The sequence below is a fragment of the Fusarium musae genome, chromosome 5 (genome assembly GCF_019915245.1).
Source record: "Fusarium musae strain F31 chromosome 5, whole genome shotgun sequence".
Lineage (NCBI taxonomy): Eukaryota > Fungi > Ascomycota > Sordariomycetes > Hypocreales > Nectriaceae > Fusarium > Fusarium musae.
Window position 1 is genome coordinate 212,233 of NC_058391.1, and position 27,555 is coordinate 239,787.

The 27,555-nt window shown below is 47.3% G+C and overlaps 10 protein-coding genes across 10 annotated transcripts; 7 read left to right on the forward strand and 3 right to left on the reverse strand.

Annotated features, from left to right (window-relative positions):
• Positions 1-350: 350 nt before the first annotated feature.
• Positions 351-2,276, reverse strand: J7337_006419 (uncharacterized protein; the record flags this gene model as incomplete). The annotated part of the gene is made up of 2 exons (XM_044824082.1): positions 351-1,204; positions 1,289-2,276. The coding sequence occupies 2 exons, from the start codon at positions 2,274-2,276 to the stop codon at positions 351-353; spliced, it is 1,842 nt and encodes a 613-aa protein (XP_044679739.1).
• Positions 2,277-3,919: 1,643 nt separating this feature from the next.
• J7337_006420 (uncharacterized protein) lies at positions 3,920-4,938 on the forward strand (the record flags this gene model as incomplete). The annotated part of the gene is made up of 3 exons (XM_044824083.1): positions 3,920-4,113; positions 4,174-4,276; positions 4,330-4,938. The coding sequence occupies 3 exons, from the start codon at positions 3,920-3,922 to the stop codon at positions 4,936-4,938; spliced, it is 906 nt and encodes a 301-aa protein (XP_044679740.1).
• Positions 4,939-6,660: 1,722 nt separating this feature from the next.
• J7337_006421 (uncharacterized protein) lies at positions 6,661-8,910 on the forward strand (the record flags this gene model as incomplete). Its single annotated transcript, XM_044824084.1, has 3 exons — positions 6,661-7,316; positions 7,515-8,542; positions 8,894-8,910. The coding sequence occupies 3 exons, from the start codon at positions 6,661-6,663 to the stop codon at positions 8,908-8,910; spliced, it is 1,701 nt and encodes a 566-aa protein (XP_044679741.1).
• An 8-nt stretch (positions 8,911-8,918) lies between these two features.
• On the forward strand, positions 8,919-9,178 carry J7337_006422 (uncharacterized protein; the record flags this gene model as incomplete). Its single annotated transcript, XM_044824085.1, has 2 exons — positions 8,919-8,965; positions 8,995-9,178. 2 exons carry the CDS (start codon positions 8,919-8,921, stop codon positions 9,176-9,178), a joined length of 231 nt encoding a protein of 76 aa, XP_044679742.1.
• Positions 9,179-11,320: 2,142 nt separating this feature from the next.
• On the forward strand, positions 11,321-12,264 carry J7337_006423 (uncharacterized protein; the record flags this gene model as incomplete). Its single annotated transcript, XM_044824086.1, has 4 exons — positions 11,321-11,637; positions 11,697-11,853; positions 11,909-12,125; positions 12,197-12,264. 4 exons carry the CDS (start codon positions 11,321-11,323, stop codon positions 12,262-12,264), a joined length of 759 nt encoding a protein of 252 aa, XP_044679743.1.
• A 1,079-nt stretch (positions 12,265-13,343) lies between these two features.
• J7337_006424 (uncharacterized protein) lies at positions 13,344-14,465 on the forward strand (the record flags this gene model as incomplete). The annotated part of the gene is made up of 1 exon (XM_044824087.1): positions 13,344-14,465. One exon carries the CDS (start codon positions 13,344-13,346, stop codon positions 14,463-14,465), a length of 1,122 nt encoding a protein of 373 aa, XP_044679744.1.
• An 836-nt stretch (positions 14,466-15,301) lies between these two features.
• Positions 15,302-17,795, forward strand: J7337_006425 (uncharacterized protein; the record flags this gene model as incomplete). Its single annotated transcript, XM_044824088.1, has 4 exons — positions 15,302-15,537; positions 15,591-16,221; positions 16,272-16,960; positions 17,036-17,795. 4 exons carry the CDS (start codon positions 15,302-15,304, stop codon positions 17,793-17,795), a joined length of 2,316 nt encoding a protein of 771 aa, XP_044679745.1.
• Positions 17,796-18,012: 217 nt separating this feature from the next.
• On the reverse strand, positions 18,013-19,661 carry J7337_006426 (uncharacterized protein; the record flags this gene model as incomplete). Its single annotated transcript, XM_044824089.1, has 4 exons — positions 18,013-18,536; positions 18,585-19,047; positions 19,098-19,307; positions 19,356-19,661. The coding sequence occupies 4 exons, from the start codon at positions 19,659-19,661 to the stop codon at positions 18,013-18,015; spliced, it is 1,503 nt and encodes a 500-aa protein (XP_044679746.1).
• A 1,708-nt stretch (positions 19,662-21,369) lies between these two features.
• On the reverse strand, positions 21,370-23,003 carry J7337_006427 (uncharacterized protein; the record flags this gene model as incomplete). The annotated part of the gene is made up of 3 exons (XM_044824090.1): positions 21,370-22,595; positions 22,650-22,769; positions 22,823-23,003. 3 exons carry the CDS (start codon positions 23,001-23,003, stop codon positions 21,370-21,372), a joined length of 1,527 nt encoding a protein of 508 aa, XP_044679747.1.
• Positions 23,004-23,647: 644 nt separating this feature from the next.
• J7337_006428 (uncharacterized protein) lies at positions 23,648-26,086 on the forward strand (the record flags this gene model as incomplete). The annotated part of the gene is made up of 4 exons (XM_044824091.1): positions 23,648-23,904; positions 24,196-24,314; positions 24,376-24,814; positions 24,901-26,086. 4 exons carry the CDS (start codon positions 23,648-23,650, stop codon positions 26,084-26,086), a joined length of 2,001 nt encoding a protein of 666 aa, XP_044679748.1.
• Positions 26,087-27,555: the final 1,469 nt, after the last annotated feature.

Sequence of the window (27,555 nt, forward strand, 5' to 3'; positions counted from 1 at the left end):
TGGAGAAGCAGGATAAAAGGTCCAAAGGAGCTGGTATTCGGTTTTCTATCTCAAAGCAGGGACGCTTTGTTGTGTTTACCGCGATCGCGTCAACGGCTTGCTCAAGTGTAAGACTGCTTTTTGAAAACAAGAGCATCTGCAGAACTCTGATTGCGTCTTTCATATGAGGATGCCTTGCGATATCCTTGAGGATTCGATCATAGGTGCCGTTCAAAGTAGCCGGCAGACCATGTAGCTTCTCATCAAGTCTTCGACTATCTAAGCAGTCTTCTAGCATGCGTAGCTGACAAGAGACCCAGAGAAACCTGTTTTGGGGTTTAGCCTTTTACCATGAAATTCAATCCAAAATTTTACATTCCGTTTGCTTTCCCCAGGAGGGCGGTTTCGATCTTGTTGAGAATATCATCGCGTTGTTTCCATCTTTCCATGAGCTTGCTTTCGGGGCCTCTGACTTTGGCCTTAATGTAAGCACATATGTCTTCCGCAATGAGCTTGTTAGCCACAAGAGTGGCATATTTATTGCGTTCCCATGCTGTGATCCCTTTCTCGATATCAAGCTCCGGTCGGCTAGTGACAAGGATATGAGTGTTAGACTGCTTCGAGTTTGACAACTCTTTAATCCAGGGTAGAACTCTAGCAGAACGTTCGTCTGTTGAACATTCGTCAAGAGCATCGAGTACAATCCATAGTTCTCCAATTGATCTGGCCATCTCGGCGAAAACAGCTTGCAGAGAGTTCGTGCTAGGCTGCTCTTGGCCATTCGTGCATGTGTCATAAAGATCATTTAAAAACTTTTGTACAATTTGGAACTTGCCGTACAGTTGACAGATGAGAGATCGAAGAGCGTTTTCGAAGGCTTGTTTTCCGCCATCAGCAAAGTCGAAGTAGTAATATATAACTGCATGATGACCAAAGCTAGTTCTTAGATCCTCAATGACTATAGAGCTCAGGATCGTTTTGCCTGACCCCGGAATTCCATTGAGCCAGAGAAAAGAGTTCACTTGACTCTTCCATGTTTTGTATATCTGATTTGTAATAAGATTTCGGCCAGAGCCTTCTTGGCGAGTATCGAGTGCTTTGTTCAAATTGCTCGAGACATCAGGTGCCGCCATCCATTTAAGGATGGCCTTGAAGCGTTCGCGTGCCTCATCGTTTTGCAGATAGCCATGTGTATGATTGACCGTGGCGGAGATAGCATCCACTTCTACAATCGTGCATAAACAGTTAGTGTATGAAGAAAGATAATTGGCACAAACTAGACATAAAGAGTTGGGTAGGTTCTACTTACTGCCGGAGACAGTCTCAATAGCATCTTTGAGCTTCTTCTCGGCCTCTACCCTATTCGGCGCTATGTTATGTAAAAGGTCTTTCGCAAATGCCGCAGCTACCATGGCTGCGTAACCTTGCCATTCCTTATTCTTATGAGTATCTGAATAGTCACAGATACCACGGATAACAAGGCAGGGGAAGTGGTTCATCAGTCCTGCGGCCTCCATTTCAAAACAAAGGACATTCTTTTCGGCTGAGAGGCGGTCCCGGATTATTGCATCCTTCATAAGTTGGTTTGCGGACGCGATGGTTCCAAAATGAACTTTCGGGCCGCTCTGCTTCCGTTCCTCCCTGAACACCAATTGCGAGCTGTCGGTGCATGAGACTAAACAATCCTGTCCATCTCTAGCATGCTTATAGGCTGATACAAAAAGTCTGTCGGAGTTGTAAGGTGGCTTGTGATAACCGGGTAGTTCAATCGGATTATTTGCAAGAGCTTCATCGATAGCACTCTCCAGTTTATGGCCACGACGTGTATACTGGCCTTTGATGCTGCTCAGTGCTGTAAGGAGAAACTGCGGTGGTTGGTTGAGATGCCTGGTTACGACGAAGTTTGAATCCTGTATAGTTTTGCCGTAGTCATACTGGAAGATACCACCCGTGCCGGATCCAGGAGAGCCAACAACAACATCACCTAATCGAACATCATTCAGTGATGTAGGTGCACCACCGCCGATCCCAACCATCAGTCCGATCCTCACATTAGGAAACGAGCGCACCATATCTCGGGCTACAGTTGCCGCACTTGTCAGGCCATATTCCCCGAATGGTAGTGCCGCAATAACTATATTGTGTTTACCAATCCGACCGAGAACATAGGAATTGTTGTCATTGACGTGCAGATCCTCCGGAGGATCATGCTCATCATCTAGGAACAAGACGGCTGCGTTGAGCTCGGCTTCGATGGTGCAGATCCAGCCTACTGTATAGATGGTCAGATCTGCCATGATTGGTCAACTGTGCCGCAAAACGACAGTGTGCTGATAGATAAAATAAGATTAATATGTAAAGTCGATGGACCAGAAAATGAGACTGCTCAACGACGTTAATAGACACTTTTTAGTTACAAACGTTTAGTATCAAACAGAGGTGTCTACATTCTACCCCGCGAAGACCACCGTGGCTGGTTTTTGCTAATAACTTAGCCGCTCGCTTGCAGCGACAAAAAACGAAAACTGACGCCTCGCTTGAACTATGAAAGCTATGAATGGTTGTTTCGTTTGTTTTGGTGGGGTAAGTGACGCCACGGCGGCTACAGCAGATTGGTGGTAGGTCAGTTATATGCGCGCTTTTCAGGCCTGCATGATAAGAATACTGTGACTCGGCAACCCAGCATCGTTATCTGCTTGGAACTTCATAGGCCTTTGACAAGTTCGGCATGCGCTTTACCGAAGTGAATGATATCCCCACGCCGACAGCACAAATGCAGTTTTCGAAAAGAAGCTTGAGAAAATAGTGTCTCAGTGTATCAAGACTGCGACCGAAGTTGAATTTTCAATTATGGCAGACCGTTGTCCTCGAGGGGACCATTACCTGCGCATTTGTACGTTACGGCCGGCTCACTCTCTCAGCAATGCATCTAGCTTGCCTACGGCCTCTTAAGCAAGAATACTACAAGCGGTGTTACCATCAACACCTGAATAAAGCCATTCTTGCTTATCACGGGCTATCCACAACCTGAAGCTTGAAGAAAGCGGTCAGGTTCTTGCAACGGTCGCCTTGGTCATTATTTTCACACTAGGCACGATCTCAGACAATGCACTTGGTAAGGGAGGTACTTCAGAAGGGGCCGAGTCATCAGTTGCTGATATTGTATCCATATCTCGGTAAATGCACTAAATGTGATTAGAAATATTGTTAAATCACAAGAGCTCTGTTGGCTAAGAAATTTGTGTTTGGAAGATAGAGAAACAATCTTGGGATTTGAAGCAGTGAACAAAGGATAAATAGACCCTTAGATAGTGAACTGTTGAATTGAATGAGCGATCTAGTAGTCAAACACACATAAGCCTATTCTATTACATTACCGACGGCGTTAAGAGAGAATATCCCGCAAACGTGCCCTAAAACAGTCATGCGTCGATCTTGATACAAGAACCATGCGGGTCTTGCCACCTCGAACGGCCTTAATATCAATGTATCTGGGCCGCAATGGGACCAGGAGCAGTAAGTAAATAATAATGACAGACACGATATTAATCACGTTCTGAATTAGCCTGATGCTGGTGTGTCCTCGGCATTAGAGATTCTAGATGGTACAATGCTTACTGACCTAATCGGCTTTCACACTGGTCTGATTCTGGGAGATTAGCTAAGCTTATTTCTTTTTAACCTGCTCGATACTTCAGACTTTGGCCATGAACTCCCACGTAATTGGGCGAGGGGAGGTCAGAAGGTCAGCAAAGGCCAGCCAATTACCGGCGCTTAGCTAACAAGTGCTGCCTAGTGGACTTGAAATGGGCTTACGGCCACTTGCTTCATCGTCTTTTATTCATCTTGACTCTTCAGTATGCCTTTCTGGTAATACAAGAGCCTTCCCTTTTATTCTCAGAGGTGTCTCAAGTTGCTAAACCGAGTAATCCTTCTTGCCATGAACGCGGATCTGGCGACCAACGCGCAGCTTGTGCCCGAGGCAAGAACCATGCCGCCGATGCAAAAGCCGAAGACCCTCAATGAGTTGGGTCACATTGTGTATCAGTACTTGGCGAAGCATACAAAGGGTGGCCCCATGTCTTGGCGGGCTATGGTTTCTGTCTGCGACCGCATGCCATTAGTCATGAACCTGTATGTCGACGCTCCCCCTTTTCGTTCTGCCTCACCGAGCAACTATACTGACCACTACAGCATCACCAACCATCTACTTGCTATGGATGAAGGTGACCCTATGAAAGTTGCCGAGTGGAGCTGCAACTTCGAACTCGACACCTTCGATAAATCAGTTTCAAAGGTACAGTTGCTTTTCTTTTACTCTCATGATTGTCGTGCTAATCCGAGACGTAGGAAGTCTGGCGCGAAGAGATGCACCAGAAAATAGGCGAATTCTGCAGCCAACGAAAAGGCAACGAGCCGGGAAACGATGTACTCAGGGACAAATACGGCCTACCATTTATATATTACCCCCCACGGCCAAAAAGACCAGAGGATGTCAAGTGGCTTTTGGCGCGTCGAAAGCGGGTCTACCGCTGCCAGGAAGTTGAGTGCGCGCTTTCACTCATCACGTACACTGAAAAAGGTCTTCAACAACATATGAACAAGGAGCATACAAAGCCGAGAGAAGGTCCTGTTGAATCTGCTCAACAGAACCTCTCTTTGGCCGTCGGAGCAGAGCTTCATGGCGGGGAACTGACTACCGGAGCTGCTACAAATCTGGTGATGCCTTCTTCAAATGCGTCAGGCCCCTCAGTTCCATACACCGTCGCACAGAACGGCACCGATGTTGACATAGGGCATCGTTCTGGTCTCTCTACCAATCCGGTAAAGCGGAAGCAGCCACAACAGATAACAAGTCGGGGTGTTCGCGACGGGCGAATCAGTCGTCCCTCAGCGATAAACAGACGCCCTCTGCGAGAGATACGTGCCAAATCATCCTCTAAAGAATTTGAAGGATAGATATTTGCTGAAGTGATTTCATGGAACAATTGGTGGTATGCTTCGGTCTCGATGATTCTTCGAGTATGAGGACTGGACCGTGACCATTAGACATCAAAGTATTGATCGAGTAGCTATAGTTTGGATAGTAGTCTAGGGATGATATGCTTTATAAACTTGGATCGAAGCAAGAATACACTGTATCAAACCAAACACAGCTGTCAGTCCCAACACAACGATCGCAACCCAAAGGTTATGCCACTGCACTCCATTCCGTCGATCATACCACCACTGGGAGAATGAGTCTGGCGTTGAATGATCAAACTCTTCCTTTAGGATTAGTAGACGATCTCGCCAGAAGCAAAAGTTGGAGAGATATCTGCTCTCTCCACTGGGAGTCCCGCACCAAGCTAGTTGGGGATCTATCACACGTGTTGAATGCGTGCAGAGTCTTTCTAACCAGACTCGTTTCTTTCGATTAGATCTTAGTGCTGCCCAGTGGTCGGATTGTGGGAATAGGATTGCCAAAGTTCTGAGGGTTTCTTCCGCTAGTCCTTGCGGGAGAACGGAGTTTTGGGAGTGTATGCTTCGCAAAATTAGATCATGCGTGAATGTTTGCAAGATACTGACCTATGTCTCTGAGATTCAAGAAAAGCAACGTGATGAAAGATGTATACTTGTGAGTTATTGTTGGTCAAGCGCAAATGGTCTGCCAGGTTATCGGTGAACTCAATCTCGATCCCGGCAATATTCTCAAGACTCCAAGCAGATAAGTCTGGTGTCATTGTTATTCCACTGCAGGTCTGTTGACTCGGGATAGGGAACACCTTTCCAGTCAGACTGTCTAGAGAATCCTCGTCCCATAGTGGTAATGGCCGGGGACCGGTTTGATGCATGAACCCAGAAGCTTTCTCTAAACTTCCTACTTCAATCATCAGGATAAGCCGTGTCACAAGATTCAAGGCCTCTTTACAAGTGTCCACACCGCTGTTACTAGATAATTGACATAAATAAGATAGAGCTTGGTCCCGCCGTTTGTGCCTTCGAATCTGGACTGCCACCTTTCCGAGCGATAATGTGTCATGTGGGTAGATTGCCGACGAACTCAATTCACTGAATAGTTTTTGCTGTCTCTCGACGTATGCATCGTATGCCCTGAAGTCGAGTTTCATCACCTTGTCACTATTGAGTAACTGAAAGGAATCGGGCAAAGTGCCGAGGAGTGACGATGCTAAGGGCATTGCGGGTATAGTTGTTGATAGGAACGAATAATTCTTTGTCACTACCTGTTAAGCATAATGATCAGTATTCTCACCCAGATTGTTGTTTTTAATCCGAGGCCGCTATGATAATTGCACAGCCGATCCTGTCTGCCTTGCCGCACATCATGCATATGTGGCTCTGTAATTGGCCCCCAATAGCTATACAAATTACAATGTGGCGTCCTCACCACTTCACCATTGGATGAGACCTTGCACTTTCATGCACCTCAATGATGCCCGACTGCCTTGGGTATCAATTCTCACTGCAATCGGGCGCACGCCCGTCAGCATAGACCAGCCAATTACTTGATTTACTTTGGCAAACTTCGGAGCGTTCTATTCCCTTCATTTTGCAAACTCACTCTATTGTTTCTATTCGAGGTTCATTTCACTGATATGCTTTTCGATTCTCCACTACTGTGCGGATCTTAATGTCATACTAGTTCTCGTCTAGGACGAACTCGGCTCTCCATGTTAAGCTATGGACTATTCCAGTATTATTTCTAAGCCCAAGTCGTTCTTTGGTGGACAGAAAGTCTGGATGGCTCGCGGCGAGGACCTTGCCCTTTTCAACACGCATCGGCCCAATATCCAGAACCTCCTGAGACATTCCTGTATTCCCGAGTCTAGCCATAATCTCTGGATCGGTCTTTATCGAGTTGGGGCTACGGAGGATGAAGCAAAGACATTCGTCGTTGTTTCATGCACCGATCGCAGAATCAGAAAGCTTACTCGTGATTTCCTAAGCAGCTGTCCTATCTTCCAGCCAGGTCAAGCCCTCGACCGATTCAAAGTCGTCAATAAAGCAACTCTTCCCGAGACAGCTTGCGAGCCTCGGCAGACTATGCAAGACGAACAGGACTCGGAAAATGAACCGGGATTGTGGAATGGAGACAAGGGTAAGAACATTGCTAGGGGCGAATACAAGACTATTCGCATATCCCCACCCATCACAGGAGATAGTTATCTGTGTCGCCAAGTACAAGCACGCCATGTATCTGGCAAAGGAGAGGTGGGATATCAAACAGCCACGGCAGGACCGCTGATCAACGTCCATTGCCGCACCTATCAGCTCACTGTGGCGCACGTTGTCAACTTTGAGACGAAAGATATTCACGATACCAATGAGAGCGCAATGTATGACTGGGATAAAGAAAGCGATGATGATGTTAACTTTAGATGTTGTTAAAAGATAGGGTAGCCCTAATCGGTCTAGCTTACCTTATAAGGATCAGAGCTCCTCTTATATATAAGTAATATAGCTCTTCCTATTATCTAAGAGAAATTAAGGCTCTTTTAACCTTTATATATGCCCCTCCGCTATACGTGCTACAGATGTTCCGTAAATAAAGATATTGCCTCTTGGGATATCTCAGCCAGCCGAAACAGTACTTCAGACGCCTCTGATAATGGCATTCCCTCTTCTTTATCAAGCGACTCAGCATTTAAAGTTGCTACTCAACGAGAGGGAAGTGGTGCAGCCATCACAAAAGCAACTTTCATCGATGAAGAACCCATAGACGAGTCAGTTCACCCGCCTTCTTCGACACATCCCCATCATTCAGAACTTCCAGTCCTTGAAGAATTCCTCATTGATCATGCCTCACCGTATTTGCGCTTTGCACCCGAACCAGAGAATTGCCAAATCTCCACGGAAATGGATTATCTTCTCATTCCTGCGAGCACAGATCTCCGGCCAGTGAGCTCTACGTCCAAGGGTGCAGAACTAGTACAGATATCTGATGCCTTCGACTTACAATACGAAACGGAGGCTCGTTCTATTATAATTGCCACAGCCTCACTCGGGTACGTTGAAGGCGTGGTTTTTCCGGCATCGTCATTGCTACGACCTCTGGGCTCAAAGAACTTTCAAACATTATATTGCATCGAGTCTCACAACTCTATGCCCAAGGGAACTTCTGGCTCAGCCGTTTTCGACAGGGAAACTGGGCTGCTTGCTGGATATATCGTGTTAGGATGTCCTGAACAGAACATCTGGTATATGATTCCCATCTTGAGCGTGTTGCATGATCTGGAGGTCAGATTTGGTCAGATAGGAAACTGCCAGATACAAATCAATGTTGCTGCGGCTGTGGTGTCAAATTTGGTTGACATGGTAACCGCAAACATTAAGGAGCTCCCCCAAATTAGCCTCTTAGGTGGTACTGCTATACAGCGCGATCAAGAGTCTCCTAAACAGAGGGTCTCAAAATCACCAAAAGCAACTCAGTGGAGAAGAATCAACGGGGCCATTACAAGCATCCTCAAGGGTTTTCAACCCGAAGATTCAGTCCCCCTTGACCACTGGAGTCTTCTGTTTGGTCAGAAAGCCCGTTCCACAAATAACGACAGACTACTCCTTGGTAGGTTCAGAGATCTTGAGTGTGCCTTCTTAGAGGCTATAGCTCTCGTCCTATCGCATCCCCAACCTACCTCCAAAGGCCATCAGATGACGGAAGCTCCGAAAATTCGTGACGATCAGTTTGCAATGATAGAAAGTTCCGGAGCAACAAAGAGTTGTAATCACAATGGGAAAGACGGCCCGCACTCTACAGCATGGATGGTGGACATACTTGGACGTCTGATAGACAAAGGGAAGTCGCTTGATAAACGTGAAATCTTCGCGCTTCTTGAAGGAAAGGTATGAATCAGGCCAGGATACAAGAAAACGAAGCCCACCCCTATTTAGTTGATTGCTGACATGACTTTACCAGAACCTGCCATCTCATAATCCTGATAATGAATCTTACACACCTCAATGCTTGTAAAACCCCCCAGGAAGAGTCGTAAGTCGCGAGACTGATTTAAGACGCAGTTACATCAAGAACCCTGATCCTAGAGGAATCATGATACTCCGCAAGGCTTCTTGCCGTTTTCCAATGGAAAGATTTCAGGAGCTCTTCTTCAGCCACATCAGCAAGCAGCCAGACCCTAGGATAAACCTTACCCAGGACGTAAGTGGCTATGGGTCGTCTCTCAAGCACAAGTACAAGGTCTAACTGTCCCAATAGAATTGGCTTGGAAGCGCCTATTACAGTATAGAAATCAATGTGCCATTTCTTGTTATTGCCAGTCGTGTTGAGCTCGACAAGAAGCCTGGCAGAAGAAGTCCAGGTTTTCGACATGGCTACAGTCTTTCATTCCTCTGCCAAGGGCAACCCCTCGACTTTCAAAAACAGAATAGGAGTTCTTGGGCCGATGGAAGCTACCTTTACCCAGGTGTATGCTCTGTAATAATTATTGGCAGAAGTGAACGATACTGGACAGCAGCATGCCTGGATGACAGCCTTGCCGACAATACTTCAATGTTAAGCACTAAAGCCGAAGAACATTCAGGAGACATAACGAAGCCTGTATCTCCAAGGGCATATGCCCTCGAATCACTAGCAAGGATATTGGAGAAAGTGGCCACATATCACCACCAAGTCCACTTAACTCTCGAAAGGGGATTTGTGAGCTAACTCCTGGTTTTACGACAGTTAGATAGCTGACTTTATTCACTAGGAGAAGAACAGAACTTATACAACCCTTCAAAAACAACCGATACATTTACAATCTTGGATAATCGACTTTGCACATGTTCTGGAAGACATCTTGAGCTACAACTCCAAGGTGTTAGAGAAACTTGATATCTTCCTGTCCAAAGAGTTATCTAGTTCACCAGACGGCCTACCAGGAAATCCTCTCTGGGCAAGTATCTATCAAGACCCTGGCTTCTCTGAGTCACTGCCGCGGATACAAAAGAGCTTTTCAGCACTCTGCGATACCCAAAGCCATCTGGAGTCTCTAGATGGTAGAATCAAGGTAGGAAGGGTCTTATTGGCACATCATACACTTATCCGAACTCAGGACTAACCCGAAAAACCAGAATATCATAATAAAGCAAAACGAACTACTTGTAGACAGCGGTTCCACTCACTGGCTCACCCTGACAGCCTTTGTAAGTATAAAATTGAGACCGAGCTGAGTTCGTGGACTAATATCTTTAGCTTGTGGTGGTGATTGCTCTGATTTATCAGATGACCAATAATTAATTGTAACACAACCATTGGTTACTGAATGACCTCCTCATTGGTTTATTATTGCTTTTCGCAATTCGCATCAGGAGTTTGAAGAATTTACTGCACACAAACACCCGTATAGCTCATCACATTCCTTTTGCTCCTCCGTTTTGCATGTCCCCTTTGCTCCGTGCAAAAGTCCAGCCAAGCCGTAACAGGAGCCAGTCACTTGGTTTAACAGTCAGTCTCAAGAACATAAAAATAAATAACGTTGATCTAATAGACTGTGTCTGCTTTTACTCTTGCTCGTGTAAATTGAGAATTTTCAGTCAACTTCCTGATTCCTCAGTGTCACCTTCCCATGGATGTATCGGGCTCTCTCAATAGTTGAACCAGGATTTGACTACAGCGACCAACCACGCGATCCGGTTGAGCGAGTCAAAGGCCTACTAACCGAGATAAAAGCGCCTTACGGTGTTAGTTAAGAGAAGGCATCGGTGAGCGGCGGACTGCGGCGATTTTGGCTGGATTTTGCCGGGGGCACCACGGGCGACGCTTCCTCAACCAGTTAGCTCCGATTCGTAGGCTTTCTAAAGCGAATAGACAACTACACCATAGAAGGAAGCCCAATTCAAGGAACAAATGTAGATGATGCAATTTGCAAGAGTATACAGAACAGAGTTTTCTAAAACTCTCAAGTGATTTGATTTATTTTGTTAAGATCAAAACTCAAGCTCTCTGCAAGTCACCTAGTTGATGCTTGCGTTGCGTACTAAAAGGTTACATTGGCAACAACATCGTTTGACCTGGCGGGGAATTTCCATAGAGATGCATGCTCTTGGCGATGGCGATAATCTTGGCAACTGGATTAAGCTCATAAACACAAATAGTGAGCAGACTGTAGTTATTTTCGAAGCTCGTCCTTAGCTTCTATTGGCCTGGATGCTAGAAACTAAGACGTAATATTTTTCTTCACTCCGGAGATCCACTGCATCCACTGCCTCCACTAAAAAGAGAAACAAGCTTCGACAGGATCCCCTTTCTTCTTACCTTGATTTTTATCTCTACCGCGCTCTTTAAATCTCTTTTTGTTTCTTGATAACATAATTTCAGTCTCTTTATTTGACAAATCAGCCAAAAATGTCATCCTCAAGAACAGAAGTGGGCCGATCGAGTGGAGACAAAGAGGCAGCTTTTTGGTCTGCACAGGAGGATGGTCCTGAGACCAAACCTTATGGCGGCGCAGCTACAGCCCAGCAAGAAGCTGCTCGGCAAAAGGATATTGAATTTCGCCAGAGGTTTGGTGATGCTGGGCCCCTTGGTCTCTCTGGGTTTGCCTTTGCGACGTTCTTAACAGCCTTGGTCAACCTCAATGTCCACGGCGTGACTATTCCAAATATTGTCATTGGACCAGCTCTGGCTTATGGAGGTCTTGCTCAATTACTCTCTGGCATGTGGTGAGTAGCTTTTTTTGGGAAGTAGCTTGCCTACAAGGGGATACTCATGCTTTGATTAGGGACATCGCCAATGGCAATACAGTCAGCGCCACTATTGCCTGCTCGTATGGCTGTTTCTGGATCTCCTACGCCATTAGTATGATACCCAGCTTCAACGTCAGGGACGCTTACCCCAGCCTTGCTGACTACAACCACGCCAACGGATTATTTCTTATGGTGCGTCGCTGCTACATTTCCCTGCTGAACTACTCCCCAAACTCACATTCTGTAGGGGTTCTTCATCTTCTCAGTGGCTATAACTCTGTGCTCGATGAAGTCAAATGTCTTTTCTCTGACGCTCTGCCTTCTTGTCAACTGCACCTGGCTCTTCCTCGGGGTGGCAAACCTCTGGACTGAAGAATCGGGCGCTCCTAATAACGTACTACTCAAGTGCGGCGGCGTGACTGGCTTGTTGGTGTCATTCACGGCGTGGTATCTTATGTATGAAGGTTTGGCGAATAGACAGAATAGGTAAGTCTCCCAATGAGTGTGTAAGAGTTGCACTGACACGTTGGCTTAGCTTTGTTCTGCCACCGAATCCCGATCTTCCGTGGAATACAAGCCGCAGATCCCTTGGCTCACATATAAATTAACCAGAGTTCGAGATTAGTAAATAAAATAGCAATTTCTTCACTTCATGCAGCAAGGCCCTGGCGTCATCCGGAATGCTGCTCCCTTATGCAATAAGCTCTAGTGAGAGACAAACTGAATTTTCAAGGTCATAATCACCGAGCTCGGCGATTCTGCCGCAATAATACTACCCTTAAAGTCCAAAGGAAAAAATACAAATAGATGGACCCTACTTCATTTGGCCCTCACGTGATGAATCTTAGCAATGAGATGATAATAGTTCTTATCAACTGCCCCTCTTTATAAGCACATTCACAATCAAGAGCGATCGTACTCCATAGAGAATGGATTGTTAACAGCTCTGCAAATAGACATAACTGTCGAGTCTTTAAACACGGATGGCTTGTGAAGTGACAGGGCTTACTAGAAATACCAAAATGTCAGATAGCGACCTCGGAAGCCGTATTGATCTTCTCAAGTATCAGAGCCTTAGTTTATACGAGAATGCCTCGGAAGCGAAAATCATTATATGTAGATACTTTGGAGGAGAAAATCCATAACCTCTAATCTGAGTAATACAAAGGCTTTGGTAAATTAGTATATTTTATCCTGACTCTAGGTACAGTATATTACTTTAACATCTTGGCTCAATATCATAACAGTAATGTACCATGTATCCATATCAGCAGCAGAGCAACTGTCGATTACCCTGTAAAGTGAGATCCCAATGAGAAGGAACAGTCCCTGATAAGCTGATATTCGATCGTACACTCTAATTGGCTCGACGGATTGCATGAGTGGGCTTATGTGGATCTCAAGCCAATGGATAAGGCTCGATTAGCAGAGGGCCGTTTAGTCTTGACCCAAAGCGGAAAGCAGCGCGTTGAGGCTCGGATTCGCATTGATCTGGCGGGAATAGTGTCAGAATTCGTCGAAATAAGCATATGCTCACGAAATCGACTTTGCTGACTTTCGTCATTGACTATAGAGCCTGTAGTACATAAGATTCACACGAGCCTGAAGATGGTCCAGGTAAAGAACAGTAAATCTTCTGCATTCAGTTTTATCTTAACCCAAATACTGTCATTTTTTTGACAATGACGCTCTCTAACAAAGCCGCGTACCTTCTCAGCCCCAACAGTGCTCTCATTGAGGTCAAATCTGCACCCGTTCCAGAACTTGGACCGAATGAACTACTCGTCAAAACAGAAGCCGTTGCTATCAATCCAGTCGATGCTGTCAAACAGTCCATGGGCAATATGATGTTTGAGTGGCTTACATATCCTCTCATTCTCGGTTATGATGTTGCTGGCCAGGTTGTGAAAGCTGGAGCTGATGTTACCCAATTCAAAGAGGGTGATAAGATCGTGGGATTGGCAGTCGGTATGGATAAGCGCGGACGAAGACCTGATGAGGGCGCTTTCCAACAACTTGTCGTGATCAGAGAGCATTTGGCTATCAAGGTGCCTGATGGTATGAAGAGTGCAGATGCGAGCGTATTGCCCCTTACTGCAGTTACAGCTGCCTGTGCGCTCTTCCAAAAGGATCAACTTGTGCTTCGAATGCCTCAGACCAAGGCGCACCGCAAACCCACTGGTGAGACGGTCCTGATTTGGGGAGCTGGCACGAGTGTTGGGAAGAATGCAGTCCAACTTGCTGTCGCAGCCGGCTACGATGTCATCGCCACGGCATCACCCAAAAGCTGGGATACAATTCGCGGTCTCGGCGCATCTGCAGTATTTGACTATCGCGGCTCTTCAGTCATAGACGATGTGGTGGCAAGTCTAAAGGACAAGAAGTGTGCAGGTGCCGTAGCCATCGGCCAAGGCTCCTTAGCAAAATGCGTCGATATCATCAAAACGATTCCCGGCGCTGCGACGAAAGTAGCCCAGGTCACCCTTGACATGCCAGCCTCGCCACCAACGACAAAGTTATCCATGGTTCCATTCGTCGCAAAGTATCTCTGGATGTCTTCAACAAGCAAACTCAAAGTCATGAGTAGCGGAGTCCGAAGCAAGTTTGTTTTTGGAACGGATATTATGGAGTGGGATGTCGAGGGAGAGATTGCCTTGTATCTGAGTGAAGCACTAGAGCTTGGGGAGTATACTCTACCTTCAAAAGCTCGCGTTATCGGCACTGGTCTAGAGACAATTTCCGAGGGATTGGATCAGATACGAAACGAGAAGTCTGGGAACAAGATTGTAGTTGTATTGAAGTGAGGTAGCTTTATTTCCCTTCTGTATCTGCTGGCTCACATGCATGTAATTAGCAACTTGACATATCCTCGCAGCGGGTGTTTTTCGCCGGCTGTTATAGAGAAGGGACTGATTGAGTGAAATTAATTCGATTACAGCCTGACAGGTGAAGGGTCGGAGCATCGAGAAAATAGGCTATCATATAACCTTAACTTGGAGCAATCCTAAACCAAATGGTAGGTTGTATGCCTACGACTTAGTTTCATGAAGGGACTTGTGAGTAGGAAAGACATGATAATATCCACTGAACTCCTTCTTATCCATGGACTTCCCATGGAGTTCGCAGGATAACAATCTTCCAGCTCCAGGACCGGAGTCTCCCCTAGGAAAACCATTGGCTGCGATCACCGTTTCAGGGTCCTTGCATAGGTTATGGGGATCTCCATCCGCGTCACTCGGCAGATGGGCCTCATGTTACTCTCTGAATGGTCATAGCCTGTGGATCTACCGAGGCTAGATTGCGACCTTCGACATGATGAAGAAATGATCTGCGCTGCAACGCACTGACATTACAGTCGTCTCGGCAGTGGAATTGACCACGCAATGCCTCTTATTATGCTCGACATTCGCTTGCCATGATAGCCCGAGAGGCCGACGACCGGAATTCGGCTATTCAGTAACTTCCGTGGTAAAAGCACTTTAATCTGCGGCGATAACATAAGAGCTCTGAAAGCGGCTGCAGGTCTGCACCAACGAACTTGATCACCACGATTTTTTGCTTGACCTACAGCATGCAGGAAAAGTCTGAGCGGACGGTGATAATTGCGGGGGGAGGTATTTCCGGCCTTTCCCTCGCTAATATGCTAGAGAAGGCCGGCATACCCTACGTTTTGTTGGAATCCTACGACGAGATCGCTCCTCAGGTTGGGGCAAGTATTGGTCTTCAATCCAGCGGGCTTCGAATCCTTGATCAACTTGATTGCGCCGATGAGCTTATGTCGTTAGTTGACATTCCACTGAACAATACCTACATACGATACCCCGATGGTTCAGTGAACAGGCATCATAGCAATGTCCAAGATCATTTGATCGAGAGGTAGGTCAGAGAATGAGCCGAAGAAAGAAATGTTTCGATTTGACACTTAACAGACACGGTTATCCCACTATCTTCATCGACAGGCAGATGCTGATGCAGGTTCTGTACAACAAGCTCAAGTCAAAAGCCTCAGTACACCCTGGTCAGAAGGTAGTTTCAGTTTTCGAGCTAGATAACGGCATTCAAGTCACAACAGACAAAGGCAAGGTTGTCAAAGGAGATATTCTCGTCGGGGCCGATGGGATCTACAGCAACGTCCGAAAGGAAATGTGGCGCATAGCATCGCCAGGATACTTTCCTTCTGACGAGTGGTCAAGAGTACCGTGCTATTACAAGTGTATCTTTGGCATCTCACGGCCTATTGGGGAGCTTACGCAAGGCAGTCACTACGTCTACAACGACAACTTTTCGTACCTAGTTTTAGTTGGACCTGGGGGGAAGTTTTACTGGTTCCTGTTTATCAAATTGCCTGTTACTTTGTACGGCAATGATATCCCGAGGTATACGAAGGTTGATGAAGAAAGATTGGCGGCAGAGCATGCATACGACCAGATCACTCCCGATGTCACCTTTGGCCAGTTATACGAAGCCAGAACTAGCTCTGCTTTGACGCCGCTCCATGAGCATGTATTCGAGAAGTGGCACTACAAACGTATCATCACCATCGGCGATGCTGCTCACAAGGTATTCAGCCTCTCCGAATATCTCACCTCACACTAATTTCGAGCGTTTAGTTTGAACCTCTAACTGGCCAAGGCGGTAACTCTGCCATTGAGACTGCCGCATCTCTCGTCAATCATTTAACATTGGACGAGTGTTCAGACTGGACCAATACACAAATCGAAGCCGCCTTTTCCGCCGTTCAAGAAGAGCGTTTCCAAAGGGTGCAATGGCTCGTCAATGATGCGCACAAAACGCAGAAAATGCAGACTATGGAAACACCCCTCTTAGCAACTATTGGTCCAATCTTGGCTCCTCTATCAAGCACACAAACTCTACTTCAACTGATCGCTCGCAAAGTCGTTGGCGCAACACGGGTAAATAGCATTCCCGTACCTCAACGACAACACACAATCCCGTTCAACGATGAGCTGCCGTCTCAGCCTCTTTCTTGGAGCTGGATTCCTACAGGCCTAGGAGTACTAAGCCAGGTAGCGTTATTCCGGCTCGCGTTGCAGATTCTTGGACCATTGGAGATTCCAACTACTTTTGGCGGCGAGCCTGTGGTGAAACATTACACGGGGCTTGTAACCTTGGATAAGATCTTGGCACACTTGGTCGCTGTTTTTGGAGTCCCTCTTGCTTCCGGGAACGTTGCGGCAAACTTGCAGTGGATTTCTTTCACGCCGATTTTATTGTCGACTACGCTTGACTGGACTTTGGAGAGCTACCGAGTTGGTTCAAAGGGCCTCCTTACTTCTTTGTAAGTCATGGAGCAACAGCAAGTACTTGCAGGCAAGAACTGACCAAAAGTGTGATTTAGTTCGTCGGTATTTAGCACCATCTACCAAGTCAAGGCGGTTGGACGCATTGCACCTCTATATCACTTGATTTCAGTGTGCGAGGGTGTTTTCGGAGGCCAAATTGCTCCAATGACGGACCGCTGGATTGACAAGGAAGTGGTCGAGTCTTTCGTGCCCGGTATCACTGTTGGATACATCATACCCACTGCGCTGATGCTCTGGCCTTTCAAGAACAAGGCAACTTGGCAGAAGTTTACTGGTTTTTGGCAGCCATTCCCCGTTTACGTTGGTCTCATTACTGCCGGTCTATCGACAATTCTACGCGGACCGAGGGCCAAACCCTCGAAAGAGGATCCAGGCCGCAGAAAGCAAAAAGCCGAGACTGCCTCACTACTGAGGTCTGTATATATGGCCGGAACCGCCGCTACTGCTCTTGTACATCTCTATACACTTTACTGCGCAGCATCAAGCCCGAATCTCAGCTCTTATGGTGTTTTCGGCAGTATCAGATACTTAGTATCTGGTGCGTCTCCGTCTGATCCATCAGACAGGATCCATGTATTCCTACAGCGCGACATGTTCTTGAATGCTGTTTCTGTTCTTGCCAACAACGTTTACCGAACGCTGGATCTGAGACGCTTAGGCTACATCACTAACAAGGAAGCCTTGGCGACTTCTTTAGCAGTGTTGGTTGCGCAACCTGTGCTTGGACCAGCTGCAACTCATATTGCGTTTCTTGGATGGAGGGAGGAGATGTTTATGAGGATCGATAGACGGATCAGTGCATGCAACTAAACTAGCCAGCCTACTGTGCCTATAACCATTAGGATCATTCACCTCTTAGTTTTCACGGTTTGGCGCAAGGTCGGCTAGAAGCAGGTGTCTTGAGTTTGCAGCCTCTCATAGCTGCGATATCTTTCTACTCATATATCGTTGTACGTGTTCATATCCACTATAGAATCTCCTATCTCATCATCAGACAACACTCTTAGTTCTTGCCCCTCCCAGTCGATCAAGTAGTGAAGGGGTTGAACTCAACACCGAGACGGTCAGCTTCAGCCTTGAGCTTCTTGTTCTTTCTAGTCAAGTGCCACTTGATGATAGAAGCAAGTGTAATACCAAGACTAGCAAAGACAATCTGCAAGATCATAGCCATAGTGTATCGAGGCTGATCTCTGTCAGGGAAGAAGTAGGGTGAGATGACATTTCCCAGATGACCAAAGATGTTGACAATGGCACCACCAGCAGCACGCTTTTCAGGGGTCTGGCCAAGTGTTGAGACAGCCCAGGTGTACTGCAGAGTGTTGGCAGAGAAACAACCAGCGGCATACAAGAAGGTCATGGCGTATCGAACAGCAGCGTTGCCAGTAGCGACGGTGACGATGAAACCGATGACGGAGAAGGAGAGGGGAATGATGATGTGAAGACCTCGATCCTTTCTGCGATCAGAGTCCCATGACACGTAGAAGGTGCACAGGGTACCGAAGACATAAGGAGGAGCAGTCATGAGAAGGGAGGTGACGTTCTCACCAAAGCCTGTTGATATTAGAAGGGTCCAGGTGATAAATAGAGGATTGAACATACCAAGACCTCGGACAATAGTGGGGAAGAAGTTGTTGAAGCCATATGACGAGGTGATGAAGATGTTCATGAACAAGAACATGTAAAGCTTTAGATCGGTGACAGCAAGCTTGAGTCCATGCATGACAGTCGACTTCTCGGAGAACTCGACCCGATCGTCGAGAATTCGCGCAGCAGCAAGCTTTCGCATATCCTCGGTCATGTATCGCGTAGCACCCCCGGTAGGAGAGTCGGGGTAGTTAGGCAACACGAAGAAGGCGGTGATGGCGAAGAAACCACTGGCAGCACCTTCAATAATGAAGAGCCACTTCCAGCCAGCGAGACCCATGGGGCCATCAAGACCGGCGAAGACACCGGCGGCGATGAGGCCGGAGAAGGCTTGGGCGAGGACGAGGCCGGAATATAGGAGGGCGACGCGGAGGGCGAATTCTCGACGGGTGTACCAGCAGGACATGAGGAAGACGGCCTTAAAGATGTCAGTTGGTGATTGGGTGCGTTGGATGGGAGGGAACATACACCAGGGAACAGAGGAGCCTCGACGATACCAAGGACGAACTGGACGCCCCAAAGGCCACCAGCGCTGGTGCAAAGCACAGTCAAGGCCGAGATAGCAGACCAAATAAATGCAGCGACAGGCAAAAAGATAGAAGGTCGAACGCGCGTAATCAACATATTAGACGGCAACTGAGCAAGCATGTATCCAACAGTCAAAACCGCCACAGCAGTCTATAAAGTCAGCACCACGCACCACTCCTCACCACTCTCAAAACATACCTGATAATCTCCCTCTCCAAGGTTAAGATCCTGATTAAACGTGTTCAAACGCGCCTGAGCAATGTTTGTTCTGTTCAGGTAATTGAACATGTACAAGATCCAAAGCTGAGGCAGCATCCACATGTCCAGCTTTCTCACAATCTTCTTCTCTAGCTCCGCTGCATTCGGCATGCCCAGACGCGCAACATGATTGATGTCAGCGAACGCATCTGTGACTTTCTCCTGTGCGATGGAGGGCGCGTCGTTGAGGTTTGACACGGTCTCTTTGTGGTCATCACCACCAACGGTTGGTTTCTCGTCAGACATGATGAAAGCACCTCAACAAGATTACACAGAAGGAGGAGGAGGAATAGGAGGAGGAGGACAGAGAGAAAAGTCTGTCTACCGAGCGCCGAAAGTTTGTTGAGACCGCCCTGTTTTTATACCCAGCCCAAAACTTCCTGATCCAAAACTCAGACTCCACAGAACAAGACAAACTCCACTGAAAAGGAAAAACAGGGTGCTGCGTCAAGACTGCGGGGAAGCGATGACGGGGGGTATCATTTTCTTGTAATAGAAGGTGCTAAGAGGCTTGGCTTGTGTAAACTCTCACGGCCAAGAGAAAAAGCCAAGAGTAAAGCTAAGTTGGTAACGGTTATACTGTGGGGGTGAGTGATGTTACTGTTGACGGAGGACAGGGTAAATTTGGAGTATTTCTCGCGTAAGGAGGCTGAAAAGCGACGGGAATATTCATGATGGAGATATCGCAGCCTCGACTCCTCACGCTGACTTGTAGAGACAATGACTGTGTCCAAGATATTCACCCGAATTGTTAGGTCGAGGATGGCATGATCGTTTCTCAGCTCCTCTTGGCGAGTGATTTTCCCTCCCTTCCCCAGGTCTTGGTCGGCGACCACTTCAACTGCCGACTCTCACACAGCCAAGACTCTTGCATCTGGGGGTTTGTCTGTAAGCGAAATCCCCTCACTCCACTATCAGTCGTTTCGTCTCCGCGCCAACTCGCCTCGCAGTAGGGGTTCAGAAATGCCTCTTTTGTCTTGGCGGTCCACGGGGATAATCCGGGATGCTTAGGAGAAGCTTTTAGAGACATGGGATTGGGGTCTTGGCTGTAGCCTGGAGAGGAGTCTCATGAATCAGATTCCTTGCTGGAGTAACAGCGCGTGGGGTAGAACTCCACATGACTCGGGGAATCTGAGGGGAAGATTAGGTTATTTTTGAGTAGGAGATGCTTAAATCTCGGTGAAGGTACAATAGGCGAAGGAATGCCAAGGTGAAGTCTCGGTGAACTCATGAGACCCGAGGATTAACGATAGGACGTGCCATATCACAACAATCCGTTAGGTTGAGTATGCGGATTCTATCCAAGTGTTATGCTGCCCCATGTTTCTCCAAGGCGCTTAGCACCAAAGATCTTCTCCCCACAATTCAATCCGTGATTTAGCGTGCGAAACCTTGAACCTCCACTGGTGGATGCACAACAAACAAGACATTCCTCGTGGGTCAAAGAATTATGTGCTCGGATGGGGAGATTTACAGTTATCGTAAACGACATACATAATTATTCTTGGCTTTACTCTTGGCTACATAAAAGAGAAGGAAAAAATCGGAGCCGCAAATGGCCAAGATATTTTATGTTGTTCTAGAATAGGGTAACCTTGTTGTGATGCATGGTTCAAGTGGCGGGGGAGATCCACTTGTACACGGAGACAAGTCCGAGTCTCCAAGACCAGAAGATGGGGTAATTTTATGGTGGAAGTATTTAAGCAACGAGTTTTCCGACAAAGTCTTGGGTGTGGCAGTCTCTTCACTGTTGGTTATTCAATTACTCAATTTGGAAGAGTCATGCATAAAATTACATCACACGATGATCCGTCGTCAAACACGCTCGTTCGTTGTAGTCACAAGCACAGATGATCTGTCAAATCTTTCATACAACATTATTTTTCTAAGATACTAAAACATACCGATCCCCCAGCTTTTCAGACGATCCCTTCCCCAGACTTCTTCGTCATCCCTAATAAGTATTCTTGGTAGCCAAGCCCCAGAAGTAAGCCACCCACGCGCCAAGAATAAGCACAATGACGGCACAAAAGTTGATAACACCCAACTTCTTGTGCTTCTCTGCATGTCCCTCGCTCTCGAACTCCCGCTTCTTCTCGTTGATAATGTGCCCATTCGCAACTCTCTTCTTACGGCTCCACTGAAGCTGTCCGATAAAGTCTGTCGCGAAACCCAAAGCAATCATGATACCTGCGACGACGACGGAGCCAGCTGCCAGTGTTACATAGAGAATAGTGACGTTGTCGTATTTGTTCTCGTCGCGATCTTGCAGAACACCTGCGATGAGACTCACGATGATGGTCATGCTGTTGTTGATGGCGATCTTGATGGCGTAGCCTGAGCCAAAGACTTCCTGGTACCACATGCTTGTGCGGATGCTGTCGATGATGACCGTTGGGCCGAAGGAGCTGGCGACTGCGAAGATGCCGAAGCTGGCTGCTGTGCCGGAAACTGTAGGGCCCCAGGCCACGAGACACATGGACAGAAGCATGCCTAGTCCACAGACGAGCATGATTGTAAGACGCTGTCCGAGCATGTCGACAAAGATGCCGACTAGCGGGACGAAGAAGAAACCGAGATACTGAGACATGGAAGAGTACCAGCCTGCCCTGACAGCTGAGATCTTGAAGCGCTGCTCCGCCAGCTCAGTGCTATTCGTAGAAAATACATTTGCCGTTGACGTTTGAAAGAGCGAGAACAAGCAGACTAGCCAGAACGACCAAGGCAGAGTGACCATCTTTCCAATCTCAAACTTCTTGTTATTCTCCGTCAACTTCTCCCCCGTCGCCGGATCCCTCGTGCCCGCATATCTCTTCTCACACCACCTTGTAAACCACCAAAAGAACAGCGTCGCGACGTTTGTGAACAAGTTCATAAACACAGCCATCCAGTACGCCCAACTGAAGTTGCCGAGATTATCAGCGATGACATTAGCGGTGGCTTTTCCGACGAAGGAGCCGATCTTGCCGATGCCTAGCTCGAAGGCGAGTGTGGATGCGAAGCCGGAGGAGGGCGGGAACCAGGAGGAGAAGATCTTGTATTGGGCGACTTGGGTCGCTACGTCGCCGAGGGCTTGGATGACGATGCCGCCGATCATGAATTTGTAGGAGCGCACTTGTGTTGCGGCTGCGACGAGGATGGCGCCGATGGAGAAGACGGCGTTGCCCCAGAGCATGGTGCCTGAAGATAACTGTCAGTAGGAGTTGGTAATTGGTGAGTTGAGGGTGTACATACTAGCTCCGCCATATCGATCTGTAAGTATTCCACTGAGGAGGATGAGAGCGGTCTTGATAAAGTTCTCACTTGTATCAAGAACAGCATACTGGGTATTCGTAATGTGAAGTTCCTGTCTATCTTAGTCAAGTTCTTCGAGAGGAGAGATGGTAGACGTGCCTTTTTGAGGGTACTCTTCAGAGCACCAGTGACGCCACTACTCCAATGTCCTCCAAAGCCAATCATGCTAACGATGACGACAGACAAGATCTTCATGCTCAAAGGCACAGGCTTCTTGCCATGGTCATCGCTCCCACTGTCTGAGTGGTCAGACACGGGAGAGATGGTCTCTGTCTTGAGCTCTTTGGACTCCATGATGCTCTGATGATGAAAGAAGATGAGATGAGATGAGATGGAAAAGATTATCAGATAAAACAGCAACGGCTGTCAGGTCTTTATCAGATCAATCTCAGTGGGGCATCCTCCAATGTTTATATTTTCCAGACAAGGTTTTATTTTCTCACGTTCGCAAGCTAGGGAGTGCTAGCGGCCCACTTGGCGTGTCACTCACGCGAGCTGAGTCTGGACCCTTCGCAGTGCCCGAGAACCATTGAACGATAAAAACTCTTCTAGAACGATTCTAAAAAGGGAGATGCTTATAACAGCGGGCGTATTCCCGGAAATACGTTTACCACTTTATCACCAAAATCTCACGCTCATGACTCTTTCAAAAGCAATTCTCTTTTTTAAAAAAACACACGAGTTTTTGATCTGATAACGCGCGTTCCCCGGTAGCTCAGAAGCCCCCCCCCTAAATTTTACCGTGTCTTCGGTACATGGGTGCATATCACTGCCGTAAGGAGCTAGACCCCCCGAAACCGCCTGACATCGGAGCGAGAAAGTTTATCACAGTGAGACACCGAGACCCATAACATCTCCTCTCATCCTCCCACTTTCTCACTGTGAAAAAACACCAAAGATCATCGCAGCTGATCTGATTGATAACAAACACTAAAAAAATGGCCTGTTTATGCGGGTGCATCAATCAACTGATTGATAACTTTGATCCGCAAACGGCCGCCGGCCTCGCCTCATCCCTGAACAAGCACCTCGAGGCCATCCGCAGCATCCTCGCTAGGAATAAATCCCTCGCCAAGGAGGTGCGCTACCAGATCATCCCCAGCAACCAGCGCACAGCAAAGATTTTATCTCTACACTCTATCGATCTCGTCAAGATTGAGAGGTTGCATAGCGTGTTTAAAGATGACGTCAAGGGGTTTTGGGTGGCGCCTGGTGACGCGTTACACCAGGAGTTACGAAGGCGGATCTCGTGTATTACGATATTTCTGAGATCGAAGGTGGATGATAATGCGTGGGCGTCGCATGATGTTGCGAATCTTATACAGGGACGTACGTTGTCCGAGTTGAGATACGCGGGTAGTAAGTATATCAAGATCGCCAGGCGCCTGGGAGGGATTGGGTCGATCCTCTGGCTGCCGCTAGAAATACCGGCCTCGACGTAAGTCTTGTTTGGGAGTGGACCAATCGGCTGTGCTGACGAGTTTAGTTATGAGCGTTACCTTAACATGGATGACGCCGAGGCCTTTGATCACATCCAGAACCTAGGCGCCGACGCGCCGGACCTGAACCTTTTCGTGCAGCGCCTCATCACGGCTCAACTTGACGGTCGGTGCCTTACGCTTATGCTTATATCCACGCGAGGTCCCCGCTAACTAACACGTGCTAGATCCCTCGCTTGCATTGTCACATCGGAATTTACTGCTAGAGTATGGAGACTGCATATCACCAGCCGAGCAGGGTCTTCTTCTCCTGCATGCTCTTGGCGGAAATGACATTCCACTCGATTTGCTCAAATGCGCCAAGATTCCAATGAGACGATGGACCAATGAAGGAGAGATACAGAGCATAACAGCCTCCGATTTCGGGTTCAATGCTGAAATAATCGGGCTGTTGTCGAGTGATGAGCGTCTTGCGGAATTGGGTCAACGGCCAGAAGTTACACAACAGGCTTTAGAGGATGGCACGATTATCTGGTCTTTATCGTCCGATGCGCAAATAGAGCTCGCTCATCGATTGACACCACAAACAACGGAAGATTGGGCGACGACTGCGCTCAAGTTGCTATGCTTTGCATGTCCTCCTTGCTACGAAGGCAAAGTCAATTGGTATGCCCAGTAGGATCCCTCCCAGCCCTAGCTTGATTGATAATTGAAGCTTATGACGTCTCAACATCGTTGACTAACATCTCTAGGGCACTGCCGCTCAAAAAGGCGATATGGAATCTCCTTGACAAAGCGACGAACCAGAAACGACTGCCCTCTTCACTTCGCGCATGCGTCATAGAAGCTCTCCTTTTTTTCTGCGAGCGCGATCTCTTCGCAATTCGCTATGCAGCCGTTGAACGAGCAAAATCCCTCCTTCGCAAAAACATGTCATTTTACTACCAAGCTTCAGTTACACTCTTCGATAGCATAATATCGCGTATTGATGGGAACTTTCAGCGGTCGGAGGCGCTGATTGTTGACTTTTTGGCGGCGGATTACGAAGGGAATACACGATCTGATAATGCGTTACGGGGAAGATTGCACATATCGAATATCGAGAACAAAATACATCGGTATGATCCCGGAGTTGCATCGACGATATATAACTGGGAGGGAATCCATCCGCTTTCGACGTTTGAGATTGAAGTTACGAGGAGACTTCAAGGCGTGGCGGCAAAGTTCTTCCATTCAATCGGAGACTTTAAAACGACCAGGGCGTCTCTGGAACAGCATCTCTGGCTCAACTCTACGATGCCGATAAGGCCGAATACGCGGTTACTTATTGTCACGAGGCTAGCAGAGATTCACTGCGAGTTGCTCGAGTACGAAAAAGCCCTGGAGATTATCCAGGTTGAACTCGATGGCATGACTGCACGCAAAGGCCGTCCGTTCCGAAGATTATCCATGGCCAGAGCAGAAGGCTACATCGGCCTCAACCGCCTAAACGACGCAACCACCGTTCTTCAAGAACTCATCAGCGTGGAACCGCCCGAACTCGATGATCTAAACGATCAAGTCCTTCGTGTGCGGCGTCTAATCCTCTCAGCGCGCATCCACCACGAAGGCAACAAGTTTCCCGAGGCGCTTCAGCACTGGCAGCTCACGGGTCAAATGATCGACAGTCTGGGGATATTCAAGTCACGACATGGCTGGACACTTGCTATCGTTCATTTATCCATGGCCCATGCGCATATTGCGCTGGGCAATGAGGACCTTGCACGACAGGCGTGGAATGCAGGTGTTGAGATTGCGATGAGGGAGAGGTTTGAGTATGTGTTTCCTGTGCTGGCGACGACGTGGCTGCATAAGATTGTGGGGGAGATTCATGAGGTTAAGGGATGGCCGTTGAGGGTGATGCTGCCGGGGGGAAAGTCGGATTTGACGTGGCTGTAGGAAGAGTGGTGGTTTTATTCGTGTATATAATTGGACTTATATTCTTGATGTCAGGCATGGTGATGATTTTGCACAAAGAGAAGATTTCGAACTTGCGAACTGCAAAAGCGAAGGGTGAGTGCGCGGTGAAGATTGTAGGTATTTAAACATAATGGGTAAGATTGCATCAACTGAGTAGTTTCGCATCCCGCCTCGATGGCTGTTCGTCAAGGCCACAGACGATGCGGGCGGGGTAAAGCTTCTCTCAAGGCCACACCAACGCGGTCGAAGGTTGCCTGAAAAGTATACGGGACTTGACGCTGAGTAACTTATGACGCTCATTTTTAACACTGACTCATAAGTAACGTAACAGCTACATTGAAAACATCTGGCAACTGTCTTGGCGCGGTGAGTTCTATCGTGGGGGCCCCGTGTTTATGAGCGCCTTGTCTGGCATTGAAATTGCACCCTGGGACCTGAAAAGATCGTGGAGGCTCTAGACTGTTATTTAATCTCTTTAATCAGAATTCATGTTCGTTCAGTTAACAAATGAGTGTTTCGCTAACCAGAAAAAGCAAGGAAGCTCAATGTACCAATATACCAGCTACTGGGTGACAAGATTAGAAACAAGATCCGTGTCTACAGTTAAAATAGTGGCGACAGACAAAATGATGCAAAGGCTTAAACGTAAGTAAGTGATTCTACTCATGGTGCCAACTGCTTGCGTCTATTAGTCAAGCCCGCAAGGACAAAGTCCCTCGCAGCCAAGATGGATGGTACGGCAGAAACAGCGTGGTAGGACCCGCCATTGGTCTTTAAGGAAATCGTTTTCCGTGTCCAGGCAGTCAAATAAATTAGGTTGGATTTTGCAGTTGACTTCCTTGATCCTGTCCACAAGCCCATGGCCAAACGTCTTGCCAAAGCTCTAGAGCCATATGAGCTGCTTTTCATTGAAGAATCCTTGCTCTCTTAAAGCTAAAGTTACAGTATTCTCCGTTAATATATATAGTAAATGGAACATAATAGCCCCTTATATTATTATTTTACTGCCAATATTATATATAGTTATACCCACTAGCTTATAGTAACGTATACCTTCAGATGAAGTGACCGTCATTCTGAAAATATCTGCCTTCCGACGGAATAGGCAATCGCCGAAACATCTCCATGATTTAGGTGACTATGTCCAGGGGCGTGAGGGATTTCTTTTCGGTGTCATATGCGCAGGCCAACGAACTGAGTCAAGATCACCGAGGCCCATTTTCCCTCACCTCTACTTTGAATGCCTTTGAACGAAAATCGAGGTACAGCCCACAGGGGCTATAAATATCCTGACAGGTACTTAGATTGGTCATTATCAATAGTCCATCTATTCTGATCTACTTGCTGGTTACGTTAGTGTTATCTCTATCTATATATTAAGTATTAATAACATTATGGTATTCTTTAATTCTATTATAGCAAAATATACCTACCTTATTTAATCGCGA